Source organism: Camelus dromedarius, chromosome 15 (assembly GCF_036321535.1).
Source record: "Camelus dromedarius isolate mCamDro1 chromosome 15, mCamDro1.pat, whole genome shotgun sequence".
NCBI classification, from domain to species: domain Eukaryota; kingdom Metazoa; phylum Chordata; class Mammalia; order Artiodactyla; family Camelidae; genus Camelus; species Camelus dromedarius.
In genome coordinates, this window is record NC_087450.1 from 11,147,143 (window position 1) to 11,171,198 (window position 24,056).

Consider the following 24,056-nt stretch of genomic DNA (forward strand, 5'->3'; position numbering starts at 1 on the left):
GGAGTGCCACTATGAATATTCTTATACAAATCTTTTGGTAGACAAAGGCTGCCTTCTATCACTGTTGCTGTCTCTTTAGCTTTTAAGATTTCGAAAACCATACAATTCTATCCTCTTTTGTTTATTTTTTTTTGTTCCTCCATCAGTTACTGTAGCCATATGTATTTTAGTATGTAAATCTCTGCTAGTGTTTTCTAAATGTTGAAAAGAAATTATATAAGTATTACATAAATACGTTCTCTTTATAAAAACTTTCAATATTACAACCAAGATTAAAGCTCCTTCTAACACCGCTTGCCAAGTCTGTGTCCTTTCCTCCTACTCCAGGGTAACCCCTGTCACAGTTTGATGGGTCTCCTTCTAGAGGTTTTTTTGATGCATTTACACACATAAATATTCTCATAGAAAATACTGTCTTCTCTGTGTGTGTGTGTTTTGTTTGGTACAACGAATGGCGTCATACGGCTCTGCAATTCTCTTTCTCACTTAAAAAATATTTTGGAGATACGGCCATGGAATCGCATGTAAATCCACGTTACTTCCTAAACTGCTGAGTAATGTTCCATAGTGTTATTTTGCCACTGCCATTTAGCCATTTCTCTATGAAAGGACATTTAGGTTGTAGCCTTCTTTATTGTTTTGTGCGTGTCTCATGAATCGGAGGGCAGGCTCGGTACTTGATCAATACTGATGCACCTCTACAAGGGAAAGAGTTGCTGGAGCCCTAAATCTGTGCCCCTCAATGTCCCTTTTCTTTGCCTGCAGAGACGTCTCAGAGAAGCTGTGCAGCTGTTGGAGGACTACAAGCATGGGACCCTGCGCCCGGGGGTTACCAATGAGCAGGTAACTCTACTGGAGGTGGGGAGGGGAAGGAAGGTGGCGAATTTACAACTGCTGCCCTGCAGCCAGAACCACTTCTCTGCCCTTCAGTATCCACTTCTACTGCTGCTCCATCCCCTGTGGACTTCTGTCTTTTTGGAGGGGCTCCTCAGGTCTCTCCCATAACCTGGGTCTGGTGGGAAGCATGGAGGTTGGTAAGGCTAGAGAGGCTTAAGGCAGTGGTTCAGCGGAGCTGACATGTGTATCTCTTCCCAATTCCACGTTCAGTGATATCACAGTGATTGCTTGAAATGAGCCACGATGGGAGTATTTGCACCCTGGAAATTGGTATATACTACTGTTTTCCCCAAAGAATCAATTATTAAACATTTACCAGCATACCACTACCCAAGAGCTTAGATTGAAGGTGGGAAAGATGGGGGAGCCTAGTGAGGATTAAACTAGGACACTGTAATTTCATTTTTTTAATATCATGTAGGAGCTATAATTAGGGATAATTGAAATGCTAACGATTTTGTTTGATTTGGGGGAAAGTTAGGGGGATGTAGTGTAGGTCAGTTCTAGTGACTGCAGAGCATGATGGTTAATGTGCTAAAGTTTTTCTTTTTGTTCATAATCTTCATTTTTAAAACTATTAAAATTAATTTCATACTTCTTTTTAAAGTAAAATACATACATAGTTCAAAAAGTCAAATAGTACTAAAGCACTTATAAGGGGAAATAGTATGTTTCCCCCTCCCTCCTCAATTCCCATTCCTGTTTCCCAGAAGCAAATACTGTTAGCTGTTTCTTCAGATAGAAACCTACATTTCAACTAATATGCTTATCTGTACTGCTATTGCTCAGCTAGTTCCCTTGTATTGTCTATTATGGTTGTTGAGGATTCAGCTCTCTTATTATTCACCCCTATAAACACATTTCTCTCTCTTATCACCCTTATCATCCTCCCAAAATAGTTATCATAGCTTTGGAGTTTGTGGATATCCAATATTCACATTATTACAGTTAGATGAATAACTTTAGAAGTTTGTTGTGCATGATTATGTTTCCTCTCCTTTTCAACCTTATGTTTTTTCTGGATTTATTAATTGCCTCTTTTTTTTTTCCTCATTGACATAGTTTCCTTTGTACCATCTCTAATTCTTACTGCACCTTCTAGCAGCTTTTTGATATTTTCAGTGCCTCCTTTCCCTCTGAAGACTCCTGTCCTTCAGTTCCACTTTTTCCCCTGAAAATTTCCTTTCTGGGGCCCACCTCATTCCAGCTCCAGGCCTTCCTCTTGGTGTACCCCTTCATTTTGGTGGAATACCTCTCCTACGAGCTTCCTGAAAAAAAAACAGTAAATGGGAAGAAAAACTTGAGTCCTTTTATATCTGGAAAAAAAGTTAATTTGTAATTGTAATTCTGCACTCAGCTTTAAGTGATAGTTTGGCTGAGGAGAAAATTCTAGATTGATAATCATTTTCCTTCAGAATTTTGAAGGTATTGCTCTTCTGGATTCCAGTATGGCTATTGAAAAATCCAATGCTATTTCATTCCTGACTCTTTGTGAGCAACTTGTTTTCTCTCTTTAGGAATGTTTAGGGTTTTCTCTTTATCTATATGGTTCATTTCTGAAATTCCACAATGCTATCTCTTTTAAAATTCATTACTTTGGGTTCCTGGTGACCCCTTGCAATTTGAAGACTCATGTCTCTCAGTTCTGGCAATTTTTCTTCTATTGTTTCTTTGATAAATTCTTCTCATTCTGAAACTCCTATTAGTCAAGTATTACTATCTTAGATTAACACTCAGATTTTATCTTTTTGTTTTTTTTCCTTCTATTCCATCCCTTTGTCCCCCTGTTTAGCTTTGCAGGAAATTTCCTTGAGTTTATTTTTAACATGTCTATTGAATTTTTAACTTCAGCTAGTGCAATTTTAATTTCTGAGGGCTGTTTGATTGTTTCTTTTCTTTATTCTTTTTAGTAGGATCCTCTTCCTGTTTTATAAATACAGTATTATCTCATCTGCCTGCATTCTGGAAGCCAAGTAGGAAAAGGAGTTTGGAGTCCCAGAATTCACTTTGCAGACTTTCATAAATTTCCCTGCTTTTAGCCTCACCAGCTCCTGCTCTCCACTGTGTTAGTGTTTCCAAATCTGGAGTCACTTGGATTCAGTTTTTCCAGAAGGTCGAAAAACCTCCAGTGTCTGGCGGATACAGGTGAGGGCAGTAAGAGTCACCTTGCTGTGCAGGGTAGACCTGAGGGTTCCACTGCTTTGAGTACAGATTTTCAACCAACTCTCTGTGTTAAGCCCTACAGTTAATTAACCCTTTTTTTTCCCTGGAATGCCTGGTTCCTCCAAGTCCTTAACTTTGCTGATGTCCTGGGGGTGATGTCCTGGCTTCTAAAGTGTGCCTTCTGCAGGCATTTAAGGATGGTTTCCTCCTTTCTGCTTGATCCATTATTAAAACTCTACTCATTTTCCATCCAAAACTGGTTGCTGTCCCTCCTCTTCTGTTGTCTTCTCTTCTGTTCTGTTGGTAACTTTGTGAGGCACCGCCCCTGCCTTCTTCTGACACCTTTAGGCACAAAGTCCAAGCTGAGGCCCTGTCCTGCCAGCACGACACACTGGTGCCTGGCTGAGTGTTCCTTGGGGCAGGTGGCTTAGCCATCAGCCCTCCCCAATCCATTTCATTTCACTGTATATGTATGGGGTACCTTCAGGTCAGTGTTGGTGCCAAGGCCTAGGGGAGACAGCAGGGGAGAAGCTAGAGGAGGGTCTGGCCTCGTGGACTCCCCAGAATCTAGGCAATGCTGGAAAAATATTTGATGCTGTGGGAAAGCAGAGGAAGGAGTAACCTACCCAGACTAGGGGTGCCTGAGATTTGAGTGATGAGCAGGGGCTGGTGAGGAGGAGGCACTGAGTATGAGTTGTCCAGGTGAAGAAGCACATCCTGAACACAGAGAAAACAGGACCACCCGGAGGAAGGGGCGAGCCAGTGAGCTGGGCTGCAGCCCGGATCTGGAAGGAGGGCAGAGGTGCAGGCAGAGGCAGCCCCTTGGCCGATGTCCTTGTGCGGGTCACTAGGAGTGACTGAGGTGCTGCAGTGCCTGGTTAGACAGGGTCCATCTCCAGGTGTCTGTGTCGCCTGCTGAATTGGGGGCAGCCGTCAGCAGCGAGGGCAGGCTGGGATCTCCTCGTTCCTGCGCGCGGTGCTGCTCGCTGGCTGTGGACGCCGAGGAGCCTGGGTGACGTGACCTGACATGCCCACTTCTAGGCCGAAATAGTCCTCAGATTGCGGCAGGTCCTCGTGGACTTGTCAGGGGAGGTCCAGCCTCCGAGCCCTTCCTGACCCTGTGTCTGCTCCCCGCCCAAGCTCCCCTCTAGCCCATCTTGGCCTCTTGGGACTCCTTCCAGCTTCCAGAGTTTGGGAAATGAGGCCATGTTTCCCCTCCTTGCTCCCTTCAGTAGTTTAAAGCTGCCTGTCTTGTTTTCTGGGCCTCCTTTGTTTTCTTTCCTGAAAGCCCCCATTTGCCTCTAGGGGGCTGGGAGGAGGGAAGATTGGGGAGGGAAGAGGGGAGGTTGGGGGGAGGGGGGAGGTTGGGGGGAGGGGGAGGTTGGGGGGCGGACCCTGGCACTAACTGTACTTCCTAGTTCTGGCTCCTGTTGGTGATGCCTGCAGTGTCCATCTGGAGGCTGGGTAGCACTGTGCTCTAGATGTGAGCCTGCGGCTCCCCTAACAAGCAGATTCTCCCTCTGCCTCCCTCCCCCTGCCCTCCTGGCTCCACAGAGCATCAGGCTTGGGCTCTGCTGCAGCTTTCGCAGTGCTTCCCTCCTGGGGCCTCATCAGCAGAGCCATGCCCTGCTGTGGCCTCCACAGACACAGGAAGAGGGGATGGATGATGACACACCAGCTCAGGGTTCGGGGAAGCTTCAGCGATCTGGAATTAATGAAGTCCCCGTCCCTGGTTCAGGCTGGCCCTGCTCAAGGGTCATGACCGTGCTGTCTGAAAAGGCCCAGGGTGGCTCTTGACCTCAGAATAGACAGTGGCTTTGTCTGCTCTTGGATTCTGTGCCTGCTCTGATGTCCTTTTGCAGGCTTGTGGGTCAGAAGCCTGTGGCTGTGCTTTGATACCCATGGGCCTTCTTGATGTCACGAGTACCACTGGTCACCACCAGGTATCCTGTATGCTGGTTTGTTATCTAATCTGCCCTCCAGCTACGACATCCTGCCAGGGGGTTCCTGCAAGTGGACTGATAGGTTATTCACGCCTGATGGCCTTGGCTGGTGGGTGGCTGGTACCTCCTCTGGAGACTGTTAACTTGTTGAACGGTTGCTATACCAATGAAAAAATCAGTTCTGAGAATAAACTAAAAATAAGTATAATTTATCCTTTGGGCTTGACAGGTAGATATTTGATGTGCTGGGAACCCTACTAAGACTGTAGCTGTCGGTTAAACAACAAAGCCGTAGATGAGAACAAAACATAAGGACAGGCAGCTAAGTTTCTGGATATTTGCTGTGCTGTGTGTATTTTGTCTGCCAGCGCTTTGCTGGAATGGTTCAGCGGGGATAGAGATGGGTGGGCTCAACATGGAAGACCCCCCCATGGGAATGAGCCACCGCTCACAGGGCGCTCACCGAGCCCCAGGCACTGCGCTGAGTACTGGCACTTTACATGTATTGCTTCAATGAATCTTCACAGAAACCCTGTTTGGTAGATGCCTGTCTTAACCTGATTTTACAGGCAAGAAAACTGAGGCTCAGAGAGATTACATTACTTACCTCAGGTCACATAACCCGTATGTGGTGGGACAGGGACCCGACGCTGGGCCTCTAAGAGACCATGCCCATCTTTCACCCATTATCTGAAGGTGGATTTGGAGAGGAAGGTGATACTCTGGGGAGTGGAATGTGTGTGCAAACACGGCGCAGAGTGAGTGGGTGGGGTAGGGGTGCCGCCAGAGGAGCTCGGCGGGGGGCAGGTCTCGCAGCCCCTGTTAACGCTGCCTGGGCAGGCCATGGGCATCTGCGGGGCGACCGCTGCGGGTCAGGCGCTGGCAGGTGGGCACCGGGCCGGGGGAGAAGCAGAGGCCCGGCCCTGCCCTCACACGGCCGCTCCTGTGCATCAGCCGGCGGCGGCTGGAGGCTAGGTGTGCGGAGTAAGGTAGGCAGGCGTTCTGTGGTCCTCAGACCATCCTGAGAACGCAGGTGCTGAGGAAAGGCTTCGTGGAGGGGACACAGAGGTGACGGATGGAGAACGTAGAGAGATACCCAAGTCATTGGGAGGGATACAGACAAAAGCCAAGAAGCAGAGTGGAATGAAGAAAGAGAAAGGGAGAGAAGCGGCGAGAAGAAGAGATTAGAAGAGAAAGTTGGAGAGGAAGCTGGGCAGTTACAGGCCAGCTTGTGAAAGTTTTGGAAACCCAGGTAGAGATGCTGGATGTGCTGTGTGGGGCAAGAGGAAGCAGCTGGAGCCGGAGCAGGAGAGCAGAAATGTGCTGGATCCTTCTGCCCGCGCACCAGGTCCATGGTGGGGAGGTAGGCGGGGGGGGGGGAGGGCTATTAAGTAAAGCAGTTTGGGAGCAATTGGAGTGGTCAGGAGCGAGGGGGCAGGCGTCTGGGAGCCACTGTAGGCTTCTGAGCGGTGGTTCTGAGCCATCATCCCACATTCCCCAGGGGCTGGGAGCCAGCCCACCTTATTAAGTGCCTGCTTAGCACCCAGCATACATATTACTTGCTCAGAGGCCCCATGCAGGGTGGAGTCTGCCTGCAACCCACCATGGAGTAAGGGCAGCTGGGTTGTGCGAGGTCCTGCCCGACTCCTCCTCTGGCAGAGCGCAAATGGGTCAGCTGTGTTTGGGCTTTGCTGCAAACAGCAGAGAAAATATCAGAGAGTTAAAAATGCTTGCACCCTGAATCTTCTCTGGGTATCAGCAGGTTTGTCAGAAGCAGACATTCCCCCCTTACTCTGACCCCTAGCTGCAGACTTCTGGGATCCTGATCAGCACCCTGCCCTTCTGGGCCAGCCCCAGATTGGCCCTGACCATTAGCACAGAACAGGCAAGAGATCAGTATTAGCTGAAGCACCTGTGTGGTGTGCTAGGCGTTGTGCTGGGTGCTGTAGACGGACCTCTGGGCTGGTGACTGCAGTGGCCTCCTCTGCCTATTCCCAGCACAGCACTCAGAGTGATTTGTGAAAACACACACTACATGGTTTGTCCCTCTGCTCTAGGGTTTCTCAGTCTCTGCACGATTGGCATTTGGGGCTGGATAATTCTTTGTTGTGAGGACTGTCCTGTGCACTGTAAGATGTTTAGCAGATGTATCCCAGGGTTCTACCCACTGGGTGCCAGTGGCACACCCTCCAAATTCATGACAACTAGACATTTCCAAATGTCCCCTGGGTGAAAAATTGCCCCCCTGTTAAGAGCCACTGCTCTAGTAGAAACTCAGAGTAAAAGCCACCGTCTTTAGCACAATCTGCAAAGCCCCCATCCCTCTCTGACCTTGTCTCCTGTTGCTCATTCCCTTATTCAGTCCACTTCAGTCATACTGGCCTTCTTACTGTCCCTCAAACATGCTGAGGAGGCTTACTTCTGCCTCAGGGCCTTTGTACTGGCTGTTCTTACAGCCAGAACAGTCTCCCACCAGGTCTCTGCATGGCTTACTCCCTCTTTCAAGTATTTCCTCCAATGTCACCTCAATGAAGACCACCCTGACCATCTTACTACTGTCAGGCCCTAAACATCCTGCCTGAGAATCTGTCAGGGGCAAGAAAACTCAAAGAGAGCAAGGGAAGGAGGCACTAGGGCCAGAGGCAGGACAACAGATGGAGTTTTAGGGAGTCATTGCAACTGAGGGAATTCAGAGACTAGAGGTTCTTCCTGGGGCTGGGAGGTTGTGGCCACATTGTCTCCCCATTCCCTCTCACACCCTAGCTCCAGCCCTGGCCTTTCACCCCTCTCCCCCATGACAGGAGCTGTGGCCCTGGTCATGTCATCATGTTCCTGTGTCCCCTGAATGTTCCACATCCTTCATCCCTCCTTTTGCGAGGACCCCATTAAATAATTTTTTTTTAAATCCATCCTTGCTGCCAGCACATACTCCCTATTCTTACCCTGTTCAATTTTCCCATGTTTCCTGAAGCACTCATCCTTCTAACATACCGGAACATTTACTTATGTATTATTTTTACTGCAATAAGCAATAAATTTGTCCCCACCAGTAGGTAAGCTCTACAAAAGCAGAGATTTGGAGCTTTTTTTTTTTTTTTACTGTTATGTTCTTAGTGCCTAGAGCAGTGCCCAGCACCTAATAGGTGCTCAATCAATATCTGTTGAATAAATGAATTTTCTTTAATCATCACAGTAGCCTTGAAAGTAAGCATTCATATTCCCACATTACAAGTGAGGAAGTGGAGGTGCAAAAAGGTGAAGTAAATTGCCTCAGCTCACATGGGCAGCAAGTGGGAGATCTGGAATTCCAATTCCTAGAAAAGGGTTTGATGCCAGGGTCCAGCCTCTTAGCAGAGAGAAGCTGCCTGTACCCGGAAGTAGTGACTGCTGCCCTGCGCTGTGCGGCAGAACGGGGCACAAGTTCTCTCTCCTTTCATGGAGCAGTAGAATTTGGGGGTATGGGTACCTTTATCCCACATAGATTTGCATATGTACACATTACCTGGGAGTAACCATGGCAACAAAATTAATAGTGAGGAACAATGGGATTGGCCCAAATGATAAATTAAGATTTTTTGTTGTTGTTTTATGGAGACATCCTCTGCTTTACAGAAGGGTCCCCTTCAGCCTCTATTTAATTACCTTCTGGAGGTTGTTTTGAATAGGCTCTGTCTTTGCTGCCTTCAGAGGTTTGGAGAAGCAGCCTGGATGGAGGCAGAGGGGAAGGGAAACAAACCAGAGTGGGGACAGAGCCTGGGCAGTGACTCCTCTATCTGGGTCCCGGCACTGGAGGTATACCTGCTGGGCTTCTCCTGGAGCTTGTTTGGGGCCCACCCTCTGCCCCTCCCTTGGCCTCTACACTGGGATTCTAATAGGTTCAGATGGCAGCTCAGCTGAGACTTAGGCCATTTCTGAAATCAGCAAACTTCTGCATTGTTGCAGCAGCCTGTCACCCAGACTGTGTCCCACACCCTCTATGTCCTCATTCTCCAAGTTGAGAACTCAGGAAAGGTCCAAAATCTCACATCCACACTGGTTTGTTGCTGCAGCCAGGAAGTTCCAAGGGATTGGGGATTAATGTTCAGCCAGAGGCACAGAAGGAGATGGGCTGAGCCCAGAGGAGATCAGGTCACACCGAGGAACTGTAGTTTAAAGTGGAGCTGCTTCAGTGGGGTGACAAGAAGACACGGGGGGCTCCCTGTCCTAGATTCTCCGTGTGGTTGGACTGTCCACTGCGTCTCTTTCAGCCTCCTGTCAAATGCTTTACATTCCAGGTTGGTCCTTGCTTGTAACCTGTTTGCAGGGCTGGCTTGTTAAACTTCAAGCTAGCAGCCAGCTCTTGGCTTGTGGTGGCACCTGCTGCCATTTCTGCATCGGGTGTCTGACCCATGGGTCCAGCAGGTCCCAGGGAAAGCCCAGACCCAGGGGGTCAGACCCGAGTCCTTGTCCTGCTCTCTCTGTAAGCTGGGCCTGGCATCATCAGACAGGAAGGGGCCCAGTAGAGAGTTGCTTCCACCTCCTGTACAATTAATTTAAGAACAGTTAAGGTTAAGGAGTGAGGTGACTTACACAGGAAGACCATGAGAGTTAGTGGCTGAACCAGGCCCCACATCTGTGACCCTGACTGTTGTTGCTGCAACCTGGAGGTGGGATGAGTCCAGATGTCATAAGGTCATGACTAGGAAGTTTAGTTTAAAATGGAGCTGTCCCTCCCACCTCACCCCAAACCTCCTGAGGTGGGAGCATTGCCAGATGCTGGGAGAGAAGCCTCAGCTGAGTCTTTCCTCTCTCCTCTGGGGAGGCTTCCCTTCTATCATGGGAGACAGGTTCCCAAAACCTTAGTTACCTTAGTGAGGGTTATGCTAACTGCAGTAATGAGAAGATCTCAAAATGCACCAGCTCAAATAAGATGGAAGTTTATCTCTCTCCCATGTAACAGGTCACGTTCCAGGTAGGCAGGTGGCTCTGCTCCATGGGATCATTCAGGAACGCAGGCTCCTTCCATCATGTTTCTCCACTATCTCCTCGGGTCCTCCTCTCTGTGTGGCCCAGGCTGGGCTGCAGCCACATCCTTGCTCTGGTTCACAGGCAGGTGACAGAAAGCATGGGGTGGGAGGTGCTAGCCAGGGAAAGGCACATCTCACTTCCCCTTAGATGCCACTGACTCAGTCACATGGATAAGCCTAACCGCAAAGGAGACTGGGAAATGTAATGTAGCAGGTCAGACACCTGCCCTGCAAAGGAGGCTGGGAAATGTAGTCAGCCACCTGCCGGCTACCTTTCTATTATTCTGGAAGAAAGGCACACAAATTTTGTGTGACAGTTAACAGTCTATGCCATAGAGGTCAGTAAAGGGCTTGGAAGTTGTGCATCCTATTTCTACTTTTCTAGTGGTTACTCTTAAATTTTTAACTGTTATTTTTCAGTAGGTAACACATCAACAATCTACAGAATTATAAAGGTGCCAAAAAAGTATAGAATAAAAAACAAGTTTTCCTTTCCCTGTCTCCCATTTGCCCACCTCCTCTCCCTAGAGTAACTGTGAGTTTCTTCTGTATCCTGCCAGAGATATCTGCGTGCATTTATTCTTTTTCTTTAAATCTAGATGATACAATAATGATAACTCCAGGGACACTCACTGGAGTACTGCAATAGCAAACGATGGGGCAGTCACAAGGACAAATATTGTATGCTTCTGCTTATATGAATATCTAGAGTGATCAGATTCACAGAGATGGAAAATAGAATGGTGGTCGCCATGAGCTGAGGGAAGGAGGATTGGGGAGTTAGTACTTACTTGGTAAAGAGTTTCGGTTGGGAGAGATGAAAAAGTTCCAGAGATGGATGGTCGTGATAGCGGTACGACAATGTGAATGTACTTAATGCCACTGAACTGCCACTTAAAAATGGTTAAATGGTAAATTTTTATGTTATGTATATTTTACCTCAATCAGAAAATGACGGGAAATAGCTTAAAAGTCCACTAACAGGGTGCAGTTTACAATATATCCATTCAACTTTTCTGTTAGGAAGAAAAAGGCTGCTCTCTGTGCACTGATGTGAAAAGATCTCCAGAATAGACTAGGTGCCTAAAGGGACAGGACAGTGTCCACTGGTGTGCTGGCATTTAGAGATGGGTGCACTGGGTGGTTAAGAGTGGGAATTCTGGAACCAGGTTGTTTGAGTTCAAGTCCCAGTGCTGCTGTGGGACTTTGGGCAAATCACTTAACCTCTCAGTGCCTCAGTTTTCACATCTATAAAGTGGGGGACATACCAGTCCCTGCTTCATAGGGTTGTTGAGATTAAATAAGTTAATATGTACCAAGTCCTCAGAAGGGTGTCTGACGCATAGCACTCGTTCACTAAATGTGAATGAATGAATGAATGAATGAATGAATCTGAGTCACAAGTCATGAGCTGTAGTTCTGGCTCCACCTCCAAGACCGTGGGCATGGATCTGAGCTTTGCTTTTCTCATCTCTCCTACGGCTTTCTGAGTGTGAGACTCACATGGTTAATGGGACCATTGCCTCTTATCTGTGGCACTAGCCTGCCTGGGCTGCGTGTGGGGGTGTCATCACCGGTGGGGAACACATCTGTGAGCTCTGGGCTCCTGGCCTTGCCTGCTGACACCCCTGCTGAACTTCTGCTTTGTTGCTGGGCCCATGCCTGCCTGAGTCTCCCATCACTGCTCCCTGGGTTGGGGCGGAGGAGGCAGTCCTTGACCCTGAGGGACACAGGTGTGGCCTTGGATTACAAGTGCTGCTTGGCTGGACTTGGGCAGGAGGGGAGGAATGGGTGCTGGGGAGAAGCATCTGCTGCTCGGCTGCAAAGGGAAGTTCCGGGACCTCAGATGATGTCAGCCAATCCTCCTCCTCTTCTTGTGCCTCAGACCTGGCCATCATCCTGGTCAGACCAGACATCAGTCTGTTCCAAGGCCCCTGGAGAGTAAAGGGGACACGAACCTGGAGCAAAGGAGGTCTGGGTACCCATCTCCATCCTGCCACCAGGTCCCGGGAGCCACGGCTGAGTCACTTCGTCTCTCTGAGATGAGGTGCCTTGTCTGAAAGTAGTCTGCCCACCTCATAGGCATGTTGTAAGAATAAGACAGAGATCAAGTTATTTTGAAAAATAATTAAGTCCTTTAAAAAACAAAACTGCTCATTTGAATGGCTTCCCCTCTGTATTAGGCATTTAGGGAGCATGATCTATGGGCCAAGTATTTTAGATATGCATATCTCAGTGAACCTCTGTATTGGTCAGGGTAAGCCAAGTGCTGTAACAAACAATCCTTGGATTTCAGGAATTTATACAGTAAGATGTGTTTCTTACTTGTGTCGGAGTCCAGTGCAACTCAGGGACTTGGCACATGCCATTCGTTGTCCAGGGGCCAGGCTCCTTTCACCTCATGGCTTTACCATCTCCTAGGGCCTCACTCTCCTCCACTGGATCCTCTGTGCGAGGCTTTCGGGCCAAGCCTGCAAGTGGAGAGCCCTACTTCTACCCACACAGTCCATTCACTATCACCTCGTCATGCGAGCCCACCTGACTCTGGGGAAGGCTGGAAAGTATAGGCTTAGCTGTGTGCCCAAAGGGAAACTCCAGCTGCCGGGAGCACCATGCACAGAGTCCCTCCTTACCCTTACCACAACCCATTTTACTGATGGGGAAACTGAGGCATGGAGGCAAAGCGACTTGCCCAAGGCCACACGTCCTGTAAGTAACGGGGATGCAGGCTGCCCGGTCCTAACACCTGCTCTTCACACTGTCCTCGAATGTCTTAGATCAGTGTTTCCAGCAGAATCATGAGGACATTTTTTTTCCTTTTTAAAAAAAAATTATAGGAAGAGATCTTGAGTTTTTAAAAAGTAAGTAGTTTCAGATTTGCTGTGCATATGGCTCTGTGGGAGATGCTGAGGGCCGGCACTCCAAGGCAGGGCCCTGCTTTGGGGAGCTGGGCTGTGACTCCACAGGGCGAGGGGACCTGGATCCGGACCTGGGAGACTCTGCTTTACGGTAGAGAGCGTGGGGTGTCGGGAGTCTGTGCCCAGGGCCTGGGGGCACACCTGGGACAGTGCTGTGACCTGGGGGATGCACTTCAGGAAGGCCCTTTCTGAGCAAAGAAGGATCAGCCTTTTACCATTTTTTTACCACTTTGCTGTTACACTTTCATATACCTTCTTGGGTTAACAGTGATTCTACACTTGTTTTTTCTTTCTTTAGTCCCCTCTGTCCCCCAGTTGCATTTTTTTTAATCTGCTGCTTCTAATTTTTCTGGATCTTCAGTAACAGTTAATCAAATATGTTTGAAATGTATCTAAATTGAGAGTAATTAGGCTATGAATTAGACTTGAGGGACTCTGCTCTGAGTAAAATGCAGAAACTTTAATAAAGATGGTTCTTGATTTACGATGGTTCAACTTAAAATTTGTGGACTTTATGAGAGTGTCGAGACAATATGCATTCAGTGGAAACCATATTTTGAATTGTGACTTTTGATCTTTTCGTGGCCCAGGACACAGGGTGTGATGCTGCCTGGTGATCCTGGGTGGGGCAGTGCACCGGGGCTCCAGGTCTGCCCCAGGATTACGGGGGTAAACACTTAGAGCCATTCTGTATCCAACGACCATTGTATTTTTCACTTTCACTACAGAATTCAATGAATTACTTGAGATATTCAGTACTTCCCTATAAAATAGCCTCTGTGTTAGATGATTTTGCCCAACTGCAGGTGAGTGTAAGTGTTCTGAGGTAGGCTAGGCCAAGCTTTGATGTTTGGTAGGTGAGAGGTATTAGGTGCATTTTTGACTTAACAGTAATTTCAACTTTTGATGGGTTTATTGGGACATAACTCCATTGTAAACTGAAGAAGATCCACGTATCAATTTTATAACTCTATTATTGCTGCCCAGTAGCATCCTGCAGTGTAATTTATATCCCAGATGACAACGCTGCCCTATAAATGAAGCAGAACTCTTCTACTGTAAAACTTTAGACATCAGTTCTGACCACATCTCCCCTCTTACCTCATACGGTTCTTGCTCCGTTAAAAATGCACTGGCCTGTGCTTTGCCCACAATGTAAATTTTTACTTGCCAATTTTTCTTCATTCTAAAAAGGCTACTTTATCACATTTTAACATCTCTTAAATGGGACAAGTCTTTTAAATGCTGGGTGACTTGCACTATGTCATAGTTATCTTGTAGTGTGTCTTAGGATCAGCAATGTCCTAGAGTCAATGAAATACGGTATTTTTCTTTTATCATTTGAGGGAATTGATAAATTGTTCTGTTTCTCCAGCCTGTCCCCTTGCTGTGCTGGAAAGAGAAAACCTCATCACTCATTTGAAAGCGTACAACCTTCTTATAACAACGACAAAAATAAGAACAATACATCTACAAGAGTTAGCACTTGTAAAGCAACTACTGTGTGTCCGGGGCTGCTCCAGACACTTTTCATGTACCTCTTCAACAATGTTAGAGCACGGATCTTATCCCCATTTTACAGATGGGGAAATTGAGGCTCAGAAGGTAAAAGTAGCAAATTTAGGAAGCCAAGAAGTCTGTCTAGCTCTGAAAAAATTATGCTATGCCGTCTCTAGGGATCCTGGGAGACAACTGAAGGATCTTCATTTAAATCAGGGCTCCTTACCTGGCTGTACCGCAGAATGAATGAGGGAGCTTTAGGAAAATGCTGGAAGAATTCTTTAAATAATTTTACAGTGCAACCAGAGTTGAGAACCACTGGTTTAAATGATCTGTGTGAGATTCCCCAGCTCTGCTGTTCCGGGATCACCTGCTTCCTATCCTGACGCACACCCCCCGGGGCAGCTGCCAGGCCTGGGGCAACCAGGACAGCCTGAGCCCCTTCAGCCCTTTGGAGCCAGATCCCGTGGTTAGAAAATGTGGCTTGGAGACCTTAAACTGATATGTGCTTTTAATGTTTGTTATTTTCTTTTCCTTTTTCTGTCTCTCCTTTCCTCCCAGCTCTGGAGTGCACAGAAAATCAAGCAGGTAATTTAATTTTGGATTCAGTTCCTTCCCTTCTGTTGTTGTCCAAGACCCTGCCATGGGGATCCGCGGCTGTTGCGTGCTCAGCCTCTCTCCCTACCCCCCCCCCCAGCACCCCCCCCCCGCGTTTGCCCTGGGCTGCCTCACCCCTTCTTCTTCCCCAGCACCAGCGCCTGAGTTTCTGAAGTCAACAGCTCAGGTCAGCGTGCCTTTCTCTGGGCCCCCTGAGCTCTTTCCTTGTGAGATCCTTACACAGAATCCTCAGTGAGTGCCTACTCTGTGCCCTGCATGGGGGACAGTGGACCCGCAAGGTAGACACGGTCCGCTCTGCGCTGCGTTCAGCTTTGAGCGTTAGACATGGCTAGCGTTTTGGTTTTCTCTTGCCCTGAATGGGGGGAAACGATTGACCAGCCACAAGGCAAGGCAGGATACAGCCACTGGTCACCTGAGCCTTCCTGGGGCAGCGCTCCTCTCCCTCCTCCCCCTCCGTCCTCCCCTCGTCCCTTCTCCCTCTCTGACTGACACCCTGTGCTCTGTGCCCGCCTCTTGCCAGGCTATTCTACACCCGGACACCAACGAGAAGATCTTCATGCCCTTTAGAATGTCAGGTAAGCCCTGGGGACCCTCTGCTTCTGCCCAGCCTGGGGTGCTTACTATGTTCGCAGCTCCAGGAGCGTCCAGACGTGCTGGCCTGAAGAGGGCACATGGTCACTTTGGCTCAACCGCACCAGACTCTGGCCGGGCCTCAGAATCACGCGTGGAACTTTCTAAATGTGCCTGCCTCTGCCTTTTCTGCCTGAGCAGTTGGGGTAGAGTCCTCCAGGGGTGAATCTGGTGCCCCGCCCTGGGTCACACCCTGCTCACTTAGGGATGACATCGTGGCCTACTGGGGCAAGCCCTGCCTTCCACGGGTCGCTCCTCTCTTACCAGTGCCTGTCGCGCTCCCTCCTTCCAGGCGGCGCTCCCTGCGCCCGTTTCAGGCAGTTAATCCCCAAACTAACTCCCTCATCTCTGATCTTGCTATTAACCTGCCCTTCTGAATGTAGGCACTCATTTGTACTACCTCGCACACAGGGAGGCAGATTCCCGTTCTGCGGAGGCCAGTGGGCGGGGGGGTGATGGGCCAGTGGGTATGAGATCCCTGCCCCCAGGAAGTCCCTGCCTGCGGTCACTAGAGGCATGGCACTGGATGTCTGAGCTTAATGGCCTGGAAAGCACTGGCCCTGCACGGGCTGGTTATCCTGCCTACGGTTCTGAGAGGCTGCAGGCCTTGCCCAGAGTCACACAGCAGAGGTCAGACTCACCAGACCAGTGTGCTGTTGCCTCCTCTGTGCCATTTCTCAGTGCCACGGAGTGTCCCCACCTCTGAGTTACAGAGCGGGTGGGAGGGCTGCTGCCTGCTGCCTTGGGAAGCCCTCAGGCGGTGGGAGAAAGGGTCTCTACCAGTGGGTGTTCTCAGTCCAGGAGGTTTAGTTGTGTTCCCCACCCTCAGAGAGCTTGGCCTCAGGGGGATGAGAGAATAGACACCCACGTGACATCACTGTGCAAACCGGGCAGTTAGCGCCCAGGGACCCCTTGCTTCGTCCATGAGGAACTCCAAGACAGCAGAGGCTCAGAGCATCTTGTGGCTGTAGCCCTAGGTGCTCCCCAGTGCCTGCATGGGGCCAAAGCGGGCTCTCCCCGCAAGGCTGGCTTCGCCTGCAGTTCTCCAGGCAAAGTTTGGACCTCTCCCCAGAGGGGTGCGGATCGAAGAGTGATGGCTCGTGTGTACAAGTATGCACACTCAGGACACCAACCTTTGCTTTAGATGTAACTCATACAAGCTCGGTTCTCTGTTCAGTCACCAGCTGACTGCCATAGAGTAGAGGCTGGGACAGGAGGCGGTCTACTTACAGCAGTGAGGGCAGCGGAGGGAGCCTTGCCATAGTCTGGGGGCCATGAGCAGTGGGGAGACGGCGCCCGGAGCCTTCTGGTATCTCAGTTGAGGGGTAGTGGGGGGCAGAGTCAGGTGGGATTATAAAACCTGGCTCTCTTCTCTGCCCTCTCACAGGTTACGTTCCTTTTGGGGCGACAATTGTAAGTATAACCTTCAAAGGATTTTCTTTTCTTAGTTTTTTTTTTTTAATGTATAACTTTGCATCACTTTTTATAAATATTTAACTGAGTTGTTGATTGAGGATAAATTCCTGGTAGGGGGGGAATTATTGGAGAAAATATTGTATATTTCTTTATTCCTCTTGATGTGTATTGTCAAACTTGTTTCCTTAGAAGGTGTGCCAATGTACACCCAAGAGAGCTGGGAAGAGCCTTCCTTCCTGCACATTTTCCATTCTGAGTATTGTCATTAATTAGGACATGCTGGTTTGGTTACAGGAAGTTTTCTCAGAAAGCTTGGAAAGTCAGAAAATAAGGGTGCCTTCCGAAAACTAAATAATTCTATTTTTGTTCAGTTTTAAAATCAGGATTATGTTTGCTCTTAATTTTGTAATATTGAAGTAAAACAAATGTACAGAAAGGTTGCATTTGTCATAAAGGTACGGCTTGATAACTTTTCACAAAGGAGATCATCTAAGTAAACATCACTTAGAGGAAGATATAGGGCATTATCAGCACCTCAGAAACCTCTCATGAACCCCTCTCAGTCACTGCCCTCACAGGGAGCCACTTTCCCGACTTTATTCTCATTTTGCCTGTTGTTGAACTTTGTACACATTGAATCATTTAGATAAGTTTAATTTTTTTTGGCTTGGCTTCTTATTCTCAAAATTTTTGGTAAGACTCATTGTATGTAGTAGTAGTAGTAGTTTGTTCTTTTTCACTGCTGCATAATATTCCATTGTTATAATTATATGGAAAATTCTTTATCCATCCTACTGTTGGTGGACATTTAGATTATTTCCAGTTTGGAGTTTATAACAAACTGTCTGCTTGGAACATGATTGTACAAGCCTTTAGATTGTACAAGCCTATATATAACTAAATGCAGTGTGTGATTCCAGAATTGGGACTGGGATCAGGGCAAGTGTATGTGTAAAATGGTATTGCGTTTTCTTATAAAGTTAAACACACACCTACAATGTGAGCCAGCAATCCTACATTTAGATATTTACTTTAAGAGAAGTGAATACATATGTCCACACAAAGATCTATCCATGAATGTTGATAGTAACTTTTTTCGTATTAACCTAAAACTGGAAACAGACAAGACTAACAGATGTTAAACACGTTAAAACCACTAAGTGAAAAGCTGGTTGGGTACAGGATATTTATAAGGGTTTTCCCTTCTGCCTGTCACTTTATTGTTTTTTTAAAACTATCAGTATGGTCTTGTGTATTTTTTGTATTCAGAGGATAAAAATTTACTTTTGTCATTATTCATTTTTATGTACAAATTGTGTCAAATTTGACCAATAGAAACCCTTTAAAGTAGTTTCTCTGTCCATTTGACGTGTCTTTTTTATTTTTTGAGTATGCACTCCAGTGCTTTCTAGCACATTATATGGATATTCCAGACTCATCTTGTAGTTTATCTGCCCCAATCTGGGAATTATCCATTTCTCCAAAGAGCCCTGGCTCCTTTTGGAGGAAAATAGATTTAGAAATACCTCTCTCCTCTCTCTCTCCATCTGGGTAGCTAGGTGTGCTCATTGTAACTAGGGTGTCATTATTTCTAGGCCATCTTAGCACACAGAACAAGGACACAACTTTTTAAAAATCGTGAGTTCATACTAATACCTCTAGCTCCAATCCAACATCTCAGTGTTCTTCCCCTCCTTCCATTACATTGTTTGCATCTTCCTTCTCCCTGAATGAGAATCCAACAACAATGTATTTATTTACTTACTAAATCTTATGCGTACAAATAAAAGAGTTTCAGAATTGCTACATTAATGCCACTCAAAATGTATTAATCCCCCCAAAAATATTTTAAGTAAAAATAAAATTTTCTTTGAAGTCCTTTTTCTCCATTAAATATATCCTAATGAGAGTATATAGTAAGAGAATTGTGTTCAAAAGTCATTTGAATTAATTATTTCCTTCTGTGTATATGTTATTTATTTGATATACAGTTAAGTTTGTTTGTTTCTGTTGCCATTCAATTTCAGATGTTTCCCGATTCTTATTGATTTATTTTTGGAAATATATAAAATATCAACATAGTTGAAAAGTCAACTCTGTGTAAAAAGACATAATAAAAGTTTCATTCCCCTCTCTGTCCCTTCTACCTTCTTCCCACCCATCTTCTCTAAGTAAATAATTTTATCCTTTCTATTTCTTTCTGTAAAAATAAGCAAATGCAAATATAGTTCCCTATGTTTCTTATTAAACCCTTTTGTGCAATGTTTTTTTTTTTTTCACTTAATGACATATCCTGGAAATCACAGTATATTGATTTATAGAGATCTTCTTCATTCTTCTTTTGAATAGCTGCATGGTAGTCCACTATGTGGAAGTACCATAGTTTATTCAGCTGACTTCCTACATACAGACATTTAGATTATTTCCATTATTTTGCCAATATGAATAATGCAAAAATAGATAGTCTTGTGCATATTTTTTGATATTGCTGGAGATATATCTTGAGGGTAAATTTCTAGCTTCTATGGAAAGATTAATTAAATAGATATTTCTATCAACATTGAGTAGGGAAAGAAAAGATGCAAATAAACAACATTAGGACAAAAAGTACAATAACTACAGATAGAAAAGAAGTTTAAAAGATCAGATACATTGAACAATCTAGGGCAGTAAATTTGAAGACTTAGAAGAAATGGACACGTTTCTGAGAAAGCATAGTTTACCAAAAACTGCCTTGCAAGATGAAATACAGAATTTGCAAAGATCTATAGAAAGAAGTTAGGTCAGTTGCTTAAAATATATGCACCAAAGAACCAACAAACAAACCAAAAATTGCCACTAGGCTCCCATGTTATTTCAGGTGCCTACACTCAAAGGAATAGCCAAACTCAACCTTTGAAAAACTCCTGAAAGAAAATAAAAAAGAGGAAATGTTCCTCAATTCATTTATTAGGCACTTTGAGACCAATAACAAAGAAGTAAGTTTAAGAAGGAAAAATTATAGGTCAATATCACGCATGAAATTACATATAAATAGTCTAAATGAACTAATAGGTTGAATCCAGAAATGTATTAAAATACATCACATAATTTTTACCAAAAATAGTAAAATTAGGGAGTATATTAATATCATTTGTCACATTAACAAATTGAAGGACAAACATGATCATCTCAGTAGATACAGAAAAATCATTTGATAAAATAAAACATAACTCCAATTTTTTAAAGAGAGAAGGTTAGTTAGGTCTAGAAGGGAGCTGAACATAATAATATCTGTCAAAAAAGATCTCAGCCCCATAGCAAGTACCATTCTAAAAGATGAAACAGATAAAGGTAAAAACCTTCATGTCTGGAAAAAGTAAGAATGCCTGATAATACTGCTTCTATCCAACACTTTCCTAGGAGATTAGCAAGTACAGTTAAGACAAGAAAAAATAAATAACTAGCATTAGGATTAGAAACAAAATCACTCGTGAGAATAGATAAACTACTATTTTAAAAGATTTCTGAGTGTTAGACAAGTATACAAAGTAATTGTTGTATGCCTATAAACCTAAAACAGACATCTAGAACATGATTTTTTTTAAAGAAAATATTTATAGTAGCAGTTAGAATGCTAAGTTACCTGAAAAATAAATTCAAGAAAGGGATGTGCAAGGTCTTTATGGAAAAATGTATAGAACTTTCTTGAAGGTCATTGGAGATCTAACTAAATGGAGAGATGGGATGGGAATACTCATTGTCATCAAGATGCCCATTTTCTTCAAATTATATTCAGCTTAATTCCAGTCAGAGTCTCAGCAGGATTCTTCATGGAATTTGACAAGCTGATACTAAAAATTATATGAACACGCCAAAGGCCAAGAACAGTGAAGACCGTTTTCGAGAACAAGGTGGTGGGACGGGACTCACCCTACCAAGGAATATGAGATGGTTTGGTCTGGGTTTTGGGCTAAGCAAATTGACCAGTGGAAAAGAATAGAAAGTTTGGAACCATGCCCAGGCCCATATGGAAGCTTGATATTTGACAAATCAATGGAGAAGAGAGACAGACCATCTCACAAATGGTGCTAGGGCAGTTGGCTACCTATATGGAAAAGAAATAAAATGAGATTTTTACCTTGTACAAAAAAAAAAAACAAAAACACACACACACACACATTTAAATGTGAAAAGAAAATATTTGCAGTACTGTTCAAAATAATAAAAAAAGGAAACCACTGAAATGTCCATCAACAAAAAAATGGATAAAATAGTGATTTTGTCATACTATGGGATGCTTCATACAGGAAAGGGAATAATGAAAGGGGCTACATTTATCAATATTGGTAAGTCTCAAAACCAATGATGAATGAAAAAAATAGAAGTAGAGTAATAATACTGTCTGATGTCATTTATGTAATATTTTAATATGCAAAGCAGTATTATATGTATTTATGCATGTATTTTTCATGGATCCCTGGAAACATTCATGGGAACAGTTGGCGACAGATTCACGATACTGCTTCCCTCTGGAGAGAGAGAGGAGGCAATGGGATTAGCTGGAGAACAGGAGGTGCTTCGTTTGTATCTGTTATGTTTCATCTTTTAAAAAGATAACATTTTCACAAAAATTTGACAAAAGGATAAGATTTGACCATAGGGGGATGTTCATTATATTACCTTCTAGACCTTTTCTATATGTTTGAAATAGTCCACTTTATGCACATATTTTAAATAGATATCAACATGTAGAGAGGTGATCATTTACATTTCGATCCTTCTGTAATTTCCTCAAAACTGCTACATTGTTCTGAAATATTCTGAGAAAGTATTATAAGTTTCCCCCAACTGTAATTGTGTAAGTTTAGTTTCCACGCATAGTTGTTGCTGTATATATTTCAGTGCAGTGGGGTTTGGTGTGTTCATGACATTTTTATCTTCTTGATGTTATTATAATCTCTACCTTCCCACTTCTCTTTCTCTCTTTTACACACACACACACACACACACACACACACACTAGCCCTGTTTCATTGAATATTGTCTGGAATTCTACTTCATCTCATAGTAATATATCTATTCCCATTTTGTTTATTTGCCTCTTGTAAATCATTGCCTACATGTTTATATCAGACTGATATTTAATTTCTGTGTCATTTTATAGATATGTCTCTTGTAGACAAAATTTAGCTGAATTGTACTTTTTTACCCAGTTTGAGAAACTCTGTCTTTAACTTTAATAATTAATATAACCCATTCATATTTATTGTGCCATTGGTTCTTATGACCACTTGTCCCAGTCATCAAGTGGTTGGTTGGTTGGTTGGTTGGTTAATCAAGCTTTGTTATTGCTTTCGTTTCTTTTCCTGATTTGTTCTAGAGTGATCATTTTGATTGGTCCTTTTAGTTTCTTAAGTAGTTTGGAAAGGGAGCATCCTTATCATCTCTAATTATCATTCACCTATAATATTTTATGGAAAGATTTCATTATATTTACCTTGTTAATATCAGTAATTGAATAATAAATATGACCTTCCCAACCCTACCCATAAAGGAAGAGACTTTTAGCATACCATTTTACTCTGTTCTCCATTTTACCATTTCATCCATACACATTTGCCAAGATTTTGGAAATAATCTGGAATCTCATCAGATTTTTGAATCCTTGCTTGACACCTATATTAAACTTCACAACTATTTAGACTGTGTGTGTGTGTGTGTTTTCTATGTTTGGCTAGAGTACATCTTTGAATAATATTAACAGTGTGTGGGCAGTACTTTCTGAGTCCTTGCGTATCTGAAATGTCTTTTCCCCTCTCATACATGAACAATAGTTGGCCTGATTCTCTTTTTCCTTATAGATAAGCCTCCTCCCTCCCCTTGGGATCCTTCGGTATCTTTTTCTTTTTATCTTTGGAGTTCAGAAACATCCTCAGGATTTAAAAAAAAAAAAATTCTCTGTATATTTCATAAAATTATACAAGTAATACATGAATATGTTCTTTGGAATTCAAAAATATCACCAAGAATTTTTTAAAGAATATTTTTAAAGTTATACAAGTAATACATGAATATGTTCTCTCAGCTCCAAATTCAAACAATACAAAAAAAAAAATTGAAGTTCCTCTGATGACCCTCAGTTCCAGATCCGCTCCCAGAAGTAACCTCTGACAGAAGTCTGGCAAGAACTTCCAGGCTTTGTTTCTGGGTATTTGCATGCATATGAATCACCACTAAAATTTTGGTCTTGTTTTGTATTTTTTTCCATTAAAATATAAAAATATACTCATTTATCTACAAATAGCTTATCACACTTAGCAGTTTGCCTAATAAAGATTTCCTCCCTCCTTTCCTTCCTTTTTCCTGTTGCGTTCTCTCCCATAGTGATAGATTTAGATTTAGGTTGTTTCTGATTATTTGCTATTAGCAGTAACAGTGCTGTGAGGAATCCTTATAAAGCCCTTTTTGTGCAAGTGTGAGAATTTCTCAAGGGCCCACTCCAGAAAGTGAGTTTGCTGTGTAAAAGGCAATACACATTTAAATTGCTTATAGCTATTGCCAAATTTCTCTTCAGAAAGGCTATATTTCACCACACCTTTGTAACACTGATATTCATCTCTTTTGTGTTTTTTGTCAGTTTGAAGAGAGAAGGGCTGCATCTCATTACGGTTTTAATTTTTATTTCCCTGAGCACCAAAAAGATTTCACTTCTTTTCCTATATTTATTGGCCATTTACATTTTCTCTTCTATGAATTAGCTGTTAATATCCATTGTCCATTTTTCCCTTGGCTGTATTTTCCTAATTAATTTGTAAGCTTTTCTTATATATTTCGGATATTAATCCTTTGAATTATATATATGGCACATCTTTTCTCTCAGTTGTTTTTCCTTTACTCTCTGGTGTCTTTGTTGTAGAAGTTTTAAATATTGATTTTTAAAATTTAATGATCTTTCCTTGGATTGATTTTTGAGTCTTTTCCCC

General features: G+C 44.3%; 1 protein-coding gene across 1 annotated transcript in view; it reads left to right on the forward strand.

Moving 5' to 3' along the window:
- SFXN5 (sideroflexin 5) overlaps window positions 1–24,056 on the forward strand; it is a 114,009-nt gene that overhangs the window by 27,183 nt on the left and 62,770 nt on the right. The window contains 4 exon segments of the mRNA XM_031467263.2: window positions 766–843; window positions 14,989–15,015; window positions 15,566–15,620; window positions 17,063–17,088. Coding sequence (XP_031323123.2) covers window positions 766–843; window positions 14,989–15,015; window positions 15,566–15,620; window positions 17,063–17,088 — 186 coding nt within the window.